This window comes from Gavialis gangeticus, unplaced genomic scaffold, assembly GCF_001723915.1.
Source record: "Gavialis gangeticus isolate Ggan-Ray unplaced genomic scaffold, GavGan_comp1, whole genome shotgun sequence".
NCBI classification, from domain to species: domain Eukaryota; kingdom Metazoa; phylum Chordata; order Crocodylia; family Gavialidae; genus Gavialis; species Gavialis gangeticus.
The window spans coordinates 41,516,779-41,527,815 of NW_017729033.1; the positions used below are offsets into that span (position 1 = coordinate 41,516,779).

The following is an 11,037-nucleotide window of genomic DNA, read 5'->3' on the forward strand; positions in this document are numbered from 1 at the left end:
ACATTAGGAAAAACTACTTCACAACTAGGGTATCCAGACTGTGACCATTACTTCTACCTTTCCCCAAGGATGCCCTGGTGAACAGTTGTTCACCGAGCCCTAGATGTACACTTCTGATGTAACGGTAAGCTGCTACCAAGTCCCCTCTCAGCCTTCTCTTTCTCAGGCTGAAGAGTCCCAGGTCCCTCAGCCTTTCCTCATATGGCTTGCCGTGCAAGTCTCTGATCATACAAGTGGCTCTTCTCTGGACTCTCTCAAGCTTTACCACATCCGTGTTAAGGTGCGGAGCCCAGAACTGGACACAGTACTCCAGCTGCGGTCTCACCAGTGCTGAGTAGAGGCAAATAGAGCAAGAGCATCGCTTCTTTGCAATAGTTCTGCTGGAGATGCATCAATTGATGCATTACAGCATACTGTTTGCCCTGCTGGCTGCAGCATCACACTGCCAGCTCATGTTCATGCTGTGGTCAGTTATTACCCCCAGGTCTGTGGTGGCAAGTGATGGGGGATCTTCAGTCCTGTTGCCTGATGAGAGGCAGCAGTTGCACAAGCACCCATGTCATGAGTTTTGCCTGTCAGCAGCTAGGGGTGCAGGGCCCCAGGACCCCCATGCACCTATCTCCTTGACAGCTGGCAGGCTTTGTGGCCTCAGCAGGGGCTAGCAGGCCTGCAGCTTTCACCCTGCTGCGCCTTAACACACACAGTGTCATCCATGTCATGAGTTTTACTTGTCCGCAGCTTGAGGTGCAGTTTCCCCCAAACCCCTGCACCTATCCCCTTGAAACTTGGCAGGCTTTGTGGGGCTAGCAGCTATCTCCTTGAAACTTGGCAGCAGGGGCTAGCATGCCTGGAGTTTTGACCCTGCTGTGGCTTAACGCATACACATGACGCAAGTTCGGCTCTCAGGACTTTGGGGTGCAGTTTCTCTGAACCCCCTGCACCTATTTTCTTGAAACTTGGCACGCTTTATGCCCTCAGATGGGGCTACCATTCTTGCAAGTTTTATTCAAATCTGCCCAGAAATGACAAAGTTATAGGCTGTTTCAACCTTCCCCTTTATAGCCTATGGGAGAAATGTCGAAACAGCATCTAAATGGCGAAACGTTTCAACTTGCCGTGTTTTGTTTCATGGCTGTTTCGACCATATATGTTTCATTTCAATTTTGCTGTTTCAACCTCGAAACAGGTCAAAAGAGCATCAAAACAAAACTGCCGGTCAAAATTTTGCACAGCCCTACTTCACATCTGTATTCCAGTTAGAAATCAAAAGTAGGTTTGACCTTATCTTTGAGGCAGAGCAAAGCTAGATGATCTTTTCTATGGGGCTAGTACTGTCAGTAACAACTTCTCATGCTGTATAGCTTTGGCACCTTTAGTTTAGTGTTCAAACACCTCATCTGTTGTACAGCCATAGCAGGGATCTAGCACTCTAACTAGTTAAAAAAAATGGTTCCAGTAAATCTTTTGCAACATCCTGTGCTACTCCCTAACCATGCTGTTTTGCTTCATTCAGCACATTTGGGACATGCCTTTGACTTTGTGCTTCATTAAACTATTGTTAGGGAAAAAATCAAAACTAAATGACTGGAAAAATGACTTGCACAAGTTTTTAACATATAAAGAAGAAAATCCTACCAAGGTTGTTTTAAGCTTTAAGGATGAAAAGAAAGGTTATATTATAACACTTTATTTTAGATGTGTTTTGTGTCCAATCATTTTATTAATGATAACATGTCCAAAAGCATCCAATCATTTTATTAATGTTTCCTACAAAATGCAAACTTAAATATTAAGGTGGAGGAAATGGAATAAAATCCAAATAAATATAGATCAGATTAATGAAAAAATGATCCACCATTTATATTATATAAATACACCACAAAATGACTGTTAGATGTGGGTTAATCTAGTCTGACCAGAAATTGCTGCCTCCTCAATGTCATTCAGTGACCCTGCATGAAATGAATTGGTGGTCATGGGCCAGTTCTTGTTGACAGGCATCCATATCACAAAACCACTGCACTTGTTAGCAGACTCCGTGAAGAGGCCAAAGACAGAATTGACGTGGCATTTGGACTACCCTATTTTGCCACTGAAGGTGGAGATGAAGTATTTGATGTTTGCAGAGCTATTTCTCATCCTGTTTTGTACTGTAGATAACTAAAGGTCTTCATTCTACAGGACTGTCAAACCACTATTTTTTCAGAAACCATCTCTTGGTATGAAATCCAAGAAATACCCAGAAAAATACTGTTACATGAGGGCCACATACTTAGAAAATGAATGTAGGAAAAATTCTACCACAGGTAATAATTATAAGCTGAATTCAATAAAAAATTTAAGTGATCTTAATTTAATATAGCTACTAGTTTCCAGCTAAAGCACAGGTTTCTTGGGGACCAACAATCAGCAACAATAAGAATATCTGCGTGTGGCTCTCTACTGCTTTAACTTAGAGTTATTTTGAATTTGGAATAAGTAAGAAAAGAGCAACATAAAGAAAAAAGTTTAGTGTAAATTTAGCATTGCTAATAATATTGTTACAGGAGTGTCTGAGGGTATGGACAGATAAATTATGCAACGTTAAAATAAGAAATGTGACTTACCGTACATGAACTGATCCACGGTAATTGTTTCATGTGTCTAGTCTAGTCATTGGTAAGTAGAAGCTTAGCTGTAACTATTTATCAGTTATTTCATTTGGGGATAAACTGATCCAGGCTTCCCCAGCTTCCACATATTATGAAGTGAAGTAGATGCACAAAACAGTAAATGAAGATCAGCTCATGTAGTATGCTCTCCCTCTAATACTCCTAACTCAATATATTTTGTCTATTCATATGCTAATAAAGGTCTCACATGATTTACAAAATGAGTTAAACAAGTCTGAGAGAAAAATAAGGTACCTGCTCTACAGCAATCCATCCTTAGTAACTTTTAACGGAGTTCTGCACAGGCTCAGATTTGTTCCCAACAAAACATCATTGAAAAACTGAGACCTGTGTCTAATTGATTTGATGGCTTGATGATATGTACATACTTTGAATCACAGATGAGTTGTATAAACATTAACCACTCCTTAAAAAGTGTCTATGAGAGTATTGCAGTAATATTCCCATTTTACACATGGAGAAAAAAAGATAAAAGTTAGTACTTTCCTTAGACTACACCTGAAGTGAGATGTGAATCTGGGATTAGAAGTGAGGAGTTCTTGGCATCAGTCTTGTGCTTTAGCCACACAGCGGACCATATTTTTCACTCCAAAACTCAACTCTCAGTTATGCCTTCAAAGACAAGATAGATTAAAAATTGCAGGTATGTAAGATCTAAGTAGCCAAAACTCACCTGAAGCAGCAGCGTTTGGTTTTGTAGGTATCAGACAATGAAACATGAATTCTGGAATTAACGTGGATTTTGATGCAATAAATACGTAAAGTCCTCTCTTAAATATAAAAAAACACTGTGCTAGAAGGTATGTCAAATATGTTTATTTTTTTCCTGATATCATTGATAACAGGTAAAAGAAATAAAGTTTAGTATCACTTAATTTTCTGTGTTGTTTTGAACATAGTTTCATAAAAAGGCATTATAACAGCATACTTATGTTTCTTTAAAAACTTACCTTTTTACTAGTACCAGTGGTTGTTAAATTTTCATTTTTAGAGTTTTCTGTGAAAGCGCTTTCTTGTATTAAGCAGTCACTGATAACAACTCTGGCTAGGATTTTTTCCACAGGGGTTAGGCGCCCTTTGAAAATCGTGTTCTCCAAGTTTGTATTGCATCAAGTTTTGGCTTTAAACCGGGCTAACGTCTCCATTAGTTTAGTATTTGAATTTATCTTCCACCTTTACATATTAATTGCTCAGATTAATGTTAACCTATGGTAATGGACAATTTATCTATAGCAGGTAAATATCTTAAGACATTAAAAAAAAGACATGATTTTCTTCAATTTTGTTTTATGAATGCACCATAGAAATCTGAGCAATAATAAGATCACAGATATAGAAGAAGGAGCATTTGAAGGAGCATCTGGTGTGAATGAACTGTTGCTCACAAGTAATCGTTTGGAGAATGTCCAGCACAAGATGTTCAAAGGACTAGAAAGTCTCAAAACATTGTAAGTCTATTTGGGTGTTTTTCCTCTCCTTCTGTGCCAGATCTCTTTGACTTATAGCAGTAACCTGCCTTTCTTGTACCTTTTACTTTGAAGGCAAACTATGGTACAAGGAAGCATATCCCTAGTGTTTGCTCCTATTCTTCACTAAGCTTTATAGTGTGAATTTGTTAAGTATGGGTCTGATCAAGTTGCAGACATTCTCTGAAATGTCTGATCTATAGAAATTGTGGTCCTTCTGGACTAGGCAGTAGCTGAATGTGATTCTGACTCTTTGAGTGTGTATATGTGGGAGGAGGAAGGAGAAGTCATCTCCTTTGGAGCTATAGGAATTATGCATTCTGCACAATGTAGTCTCTGATTAAGTCCAGCCTATCTGTTGTTGGGAATTACACTGGAAAATGGTGATGAATTCAGCTGATATTGAAACATAGGAAGAGATTTTTTCCACAACTGGTTTTAATGTCATTTAGCCAATAACAGCTGTGGCTTTAAATTCTTTCATTCTTCCATTAAAGCATTGAGGGGCCAATTTTTTTTTGTTGGTGTGCCACAAATCAGTTCTGCACTATCTCCAAGTGCCACTCTGATCCCCTTTCCCTGCCCAGTCTTCTTCTCTGCTTTCTGTTACCTCCCTACCCTATCTACTCCTTTGTGTCCTGCTTTCTGTCCTACCTGCTGCTGCGTTCCCTGCCTTCTTCCCAGTCAGCTGTGTGCCACACAAAGAAGTTGTCTGTGCCGCTTGTGCACCCATGCTGCAGGTTGGCCCACCTCTGCCTTAAAGGAAGTTCAGGCCATTCAGTCAAGAAGACCTGTTTATCTGATCTGTGGGTTTCTTCTCTCTATTATGACCTTTTTGCTTCCTGGGCAAATCCTCAACTGCCAGTCACAGAGCTATGATTTTGGTTTTGGACTTCTCTGGCAAGCCAGGCTTCCTGATCAACAAACCAGTTCTCCACTGAATGAAGAACTATGTTTTTTTCTGGGGTTTAACAAGCCCAAAGACGGTAGATACTTGTTAATACATTGGACCTAACATTTTTAATTTTCTTTTTGTTTCAAACATCTGAATGTGTCAGAAGTTTATTTTTTTATGTATCTAAGTTAAAAAAAAAATATTTCTGAGTTAATGACAAAGATGCAAAAACAGCAATGCCTTTAATTATGTGAATCCCGTATACCGGTATTACTTACAGAAATCTGGTTTTAGGAAGGTTGTTTCTTGCTTGAGATACTGAACTTTCTGATAGTCATTAAAACCATGCTGAGTGAGTAAGATCAAGCTGATTTATGTTAATTGAAAGATGTGTTAAACAAGTAACAGGAGTGCTTTCTGGCATTTAGATTATAATCAAGTTAATAAATTCTGTCATTCCTTTATGTTAAATAACAGTTGAATATTATGAGCTTGTTTATAATTTGAATAAAGAAGGAGGAAATAGAGATTGTTAAATGTCACCAGAATAAAAGAAATATGCAACAGCCATGTACATTTTTAATTTGTAAAGCAGCTCTCTTATAACAATAGGAAAATAGCTCAGTTTTTATCTGGTAACTTTACTTACATCAGCTTTAAGGGAATGGAAATAATCACATTAAAACTACAAAATTGTAGTGATTTTTCATTGTAGTAAGTGTCTTTAAAAACATACTAACTTTAATTTTTTTTTTAGTACTCTGTAATAATACAATATAATTAAATATTCCAGTTATATACTATTGAACTGTTTAGGTTTGTTGACTAGCAAAATGTTTATTGCTTAAATAAGGTTCCTATGTTGTTTATAGATAGAATAAATTTAGTAAATGGTAAGTAACTAATAAACAGCAAAAAGTTGATATTTCGGTAAATGGATTATATTCAGCTATCATATATTAATTCGTGTTAATCCTTGCTTTCTCAGGATGCTAAGGAGCAATCGTATAAGCTGTGTAGGTAACGATAGTTTCACAGGACTAAGTTCTGTTCGTCTGCTTTCCTTATATGACAACCAAATTACTACAGTCGCTCCAGGAGCCTTTGATACTCTCCATTCACTCTCTACATTGTAAGTTAAACTATAAATATGAATGCATCTAGGATTTGAATCCATTCACATTTTTATAACGATTGATATCAGTGATTCCTCTTTACAATCTAGCAGCATATGGTTTGATTGTTTTCTAAGCAAAAACTCAACAGTTCAAACTTCTAAAAGGAAATTTAGAAAGTTTACATCCTTGCGATTTTGAATACTTGCACTTCCTTAGATGCCTACTAAAAGTATCTTTAGATAAGTCTAGGCATTAAATTTGTTTTCCACTCTTCCCTAGAAGTTTTCAAGGAATTTTGAAACTTGATAGAGAGGAGTAATGAAGGGGGGCCCTAGTGTAGACAAGTTTCCCAGGACTACACTGGCATTCTTGACACTGAGCTTCCTCCTGTCGAACAGCACAATTCACATGTGATATAGAACTTACCTTGGAGTTTAACTCTGGCATAATGGAACTTTAGTCCAATTTTCTTCTGAATAAATTTTCATGTTAGAAATTATTTATTTTGTAAGGGTTATCTGAATTCAAATATGTTTTACTTCAGTGGTTGGGAAAGAGGGGAAGGGGCACAAGAGGAGAAAAGCACCTGTTTGATACCACTTGTGTTACTGAAAAAGTAATGTCTCTATGAAGCATCACTCAGGAAAGTACTTAATCCTCTTTCAATGTAAAATATGACACTTTACGCCTAGTGAGTAATTTGTGCATATTAAAGATGGCATGTTTATAAATAATGGAATTGTCAATAGGTTTGTGCTGAAGTGAAGAGATGCCAAAAGTACTGAGACTTGTAGAAATAAATTCATTTTTATAACTGGCATTTAATCAACTTAGCTGTCAGGTTAGATAGAAAACTTATTCTCTAGGCAAATAAAAAAGATGGAAATCTTGAGATGACAACTTAATGAAATAGCTGTTGTCAGGTTAAAGCTAATAATATAAAGTAATCAGCCTTCATCTCTATATTAAATTACTGTGTTATCAGTGCAGGGTAGTTTGACAGCAAGTCACATCTCTGACAGGTTTAAATTATTTCTAAATGAGATGTATCAAGATTCACTGCACAAATCCTAAATTGCAGCCTTCAGCTTTGGTTTGCATATGAAAATGTTGGAGGAATTTCACTTAAGCTGAACTTTTTGTAAACAGAAATTGAATGTTTTAACTGAAAACAAAGTTGTATTATTAAAACTAAATTATGTATTGTTTGCATGTGGTTCTCAGAAACCTCTTAGCCAATCCTTTCAACTGTAACTGTCACCTGGCTTGGCTGGGAGATTGGCTGAGGAAGAAACGCATTGTAACTGGAAACCCTCGCTGTCAAAAACCCTACTTCCTAAAGGAGATTCCCATCCAGGATGTGGCAATTCAAGATTTTACTTGCGATGATGGTAAGAAATGCATACTTGAGCTGTCAGGAATGCAGCTTCCATACATGTAACTGGAATATTGCATAGATCATAAAGGCTCATATAAGTGGACCACTCTAATTTTATACATGTTCCTTGTGCTCCATTTGACTCCCAAGTAAAATAATGTCTGCAGTAGAAGCTCTATCCACCCATTTTGAAATGATTAGTAAGTGTGCAGCTGTCATATGCATATGTTAACAAGCCTTTTGAAGATAACAGTATGCAACACTGTAAATAAATATTTAGAGATAAAATGGAGATTGAGATAATTGGGCTGATAGATGTTGTCTAATGCAATTGGATTCAAATATTCTCTAGCAGGCTATACACATTCTAATATCATATTAGAGATTTGCTCACTTGTTACTGAATTTCAATATTTATATGCAAATATGAAAAAATGCTTTTCTCTCATATCACAGTGTTTCTAAGACTGTTTGTATGCTTGCTGATTTTCAAATGTTTAACTTTCCCTAATAAAAAGGAAGCAGTCTTTATTTGCCTTTTTACAGATCTGTAAAGCATATGGCTTTATTACATTTTGTGTAATTGTGATTTTACTTTAATATTTCTTTCTCTAAAGAATATGAATCTTGGGTACTAAAACATCATGGATAAACAAATGATGTAATTCAAAATGGAATGTACTTGAAGTGATATTTTTAGTGATAACTTTATGATTTCCATCCATCAAGCTAGGGCACAGCAGAACCTTCATGTCTGTTTAGGAATTACATGTGTTGTTTTGCTGGCAGTTCTTAAGCAAAGCTTTCATTTATCTGGGTTTTTTTGTACTAACTAGGAAATGATGACAACAGTTGTTCTCCACTGTCTCGCTGCCCCGCAGAATGTACCTGCCTGGACACAGTAGTTCGTTGCAGCAACAAAGGCCTTAAGGCTTTGCCCAAAGGCATCCCAAAAGATGTAACTGAACTGTAAGTAGCACACATTCTTCCTTTTTTTAAATGTCAAGGTCAGAGGCATACTGTCTGATTTAAGAATGAGAAGAGGAAGAAGTACGCAGAGTAAAAAAATGACATTAAATGATCAGTGAGAGTTTAAGATTTTAACACTTATTACATATTATGGCCTAAAAAGCAACAAGGACTTCTTCACAGAGAAATTAAGTAACAAAAATTCCTGTTTATAAGTAGAAGGCCAGTGTAATTGAAATTCTAATATTCATATTTTCCTATGCTTAGGATATTAGATATAGGATCTACATCTCTTATATAAATCAACCATTTCTGTTTTGAGTTTGTGACCCATATATTGAATCACTGTTCTTCAACCATTTCTGTTTTGAGTTTGTGACCCATATACTGAATCTACCCATATATAAATTTGAAATTAAAATGGATCAGAAGCTATGAATTAAAGTGAACTGGATTCATATGCTTTCATTACTCAGCCAAGAACAAATACAGAAATTAAATATCATAAATGATAAAAACTAAATCAGTTATTGCAAGAGAACTTGATCAAAGTGTGGTAGTTGTTGAACCTGTGGTAGAAATCAGTAAGCGCATCCAGGTGTTCAGTCCAGGTGATGAAAATATCATCTATGTATAGTAAAGGTTTATCAGTGCAGTTTTTCAGAAAATTCCTCCTACAGATAGCTCATGAAGAGGTTGGCATATTGGGGGGCCATCCTTTTGCCTGTAAGGTGTTCCCACTCCTTGGAGGAAGTATTGGTTATTAGAGGTAAAGTTATTTTGGGGTGAAGATGAAGTGGATGATTTGTGCAGTTAATGTGATTTCAAATCTGAGTGTACTCTTTGTAACCAAATTCAGGCAGACAGCCGGGCCTTCATGTGTAGGATATTAGTGCAAATATATGGTTGCAAATATGGCTCTCTCAAGGAGATGGTTGATGTTCCAGAGCTTGTTGAGGAAATCTGTTGTGTTTTGTCACTCAAAGAGCAAGTTTCAGGTGGGTTTGTATGAACCCTGCTACCTCTTCAGTAAAGGTACTACAGTTGGATGTGATTGATGCCAGGATGACTTTGTGAATCATCAGGAGCATAACAAAATGTTTCTGGGGGGGGAATGTGGGACTGGTTTGAACAGGTTTTCTTTTTTCCTGGAGCTGATTTGATAATATTTTTCTAGTTCAAGTGTAAATATTGGTGTGAGGTCTTCCCCAAGTTCTTTATGCTCCTCAGTATTAGAGAATTATCTTGTAACCTTAATCATATAGTCTTGACAGCTGAGGATGATTATAGCTCTTCCTTTGTCCACTGGTTTGATTAGTGTTTTGTTGTTGGATCTTAGGAACTACATGGTTTTTCTCTCTGAAAGGGAGAGGTGGACCTGGTTTGCATCAAGATTTGTTCTGTTAGCTTTCTTCCTGAAACAGTCAATGTGGTAGTCCAGTGTGTGGTTCTCTCTACTGGGAAGGGTCCAGTCAGATTTTTCTTGTCATCATTTATCCTAGCTATTACAGCAGAAATGTGGTCAGAATTGGTTCTGTCCATATATTCTTTCAGACAGAGTTTGCTAAAGTATTTTTCCAATTCTTCATATCTCTGTCAAGTTGTTTCTCCAGGCAGAAGTTCGGGCCTTTTCAAAGTACCTATATATCAGAATGGGCATAGGAGTGCTTTGATAGGTTAATAATGTTCATGTTCTGGGTGGTGCTATCTTGATTCGCTCCTGTGTGAGCATGATGGCTGTGAAATGGCTCTTGTTGTGATAGTTGATTCTACTTTTTTTCCTTACATTGGATGGCTATCATAGTTTCATTGTTTCATAGTTAGTTGGGTCGGAAAGGACCTAAGCAGATCATCAAGTCCGACCCCCTGCCATGGCAGGAAAGAGTACTAGGGTCAAATGACCCCAGCAAGGTGATTGTCAGGCCTTGTCTTAAAGACCCCCAGGGTAGGAGCCTGCACCAACTCCCTTGGAAGTTGGTTCCAGATCCTAGCTGCCCTGACAGTGAAGTAGCGCCTCCTGATGTTTAATCTGAATTTACCCTCTGCCAGCTTGCGACCGTTATTTCTAGTCACTCCTGGTAGTGCTCGGGAGAACAGGGACTCCCCCAATGCCTGATGGTCCCCTCTGACTAGTTTGTAAACAACCACTAGATCCCCCCTCAGCCTTCCCTTGTGGAGGCTGAACAGGTTCAGGTCCCTTAGGCTTTCCTCATAGGGCCTGCTCTGCTGCCCCCTGATCATGCGAGTGGCCCTCCTCTGGACCCTCTCCATGTTGTCCACATCCCTCTTGAAGTGCAGCACCCAGAACTGGATGCAGTACTCCAGCTGTGCCACATAGAGGGGGAGGATCACCTCCTTGGACCTGCTTGAGATGCATCTGTGGATGCATGACAAGGTGTGGTTGGCCTTCCTGACACTGTCGGCCCATGTTCATTTTGGTATTAATAATGCTGCTGGTTCTTCCTCCACAGGTGCAGTACCTTGTACTTGTCAGTGTGGAAACCCATCCTGTTCTCATCCGCCCACCCCCGTAACCTGT

The 11,037-nt window shown here is 38.1% G+C and overlaps 1 protein-coding gene across 1 annotated transcript in view; it reads left to right on the forward strand.

Annotated features, from left to right (window-relative positions):
- Window positions 1-11,037, forward strand: part of SLIT2 (slit guidance ligand 2) — a 629,104-nt gene that overhangs the window by 520,637 nt on the left and 97,430 nt on the right. Inside the window, exons 18-21 of the mRNA XM_019526063.1 lie at window positions 3,977-4,120; window positions 6,022-6,165; window positions 7,376-7,542; window positions 8,366-8,498. Of these exons, the coding sequence (XP_019381608.1) occupies window positions 3,977-4,120; window positions 6,022-6,165; window positions 7,376-7,542; window positions 8,366-8,498 (588 nt within the window). The remainder of the gene's footprint in view (window positions 1-3,976; window positions 4,121-6,021; window positions 6,166-7,375; window positions 7,543-8,365; window positions 8,499-11,037) is intronic.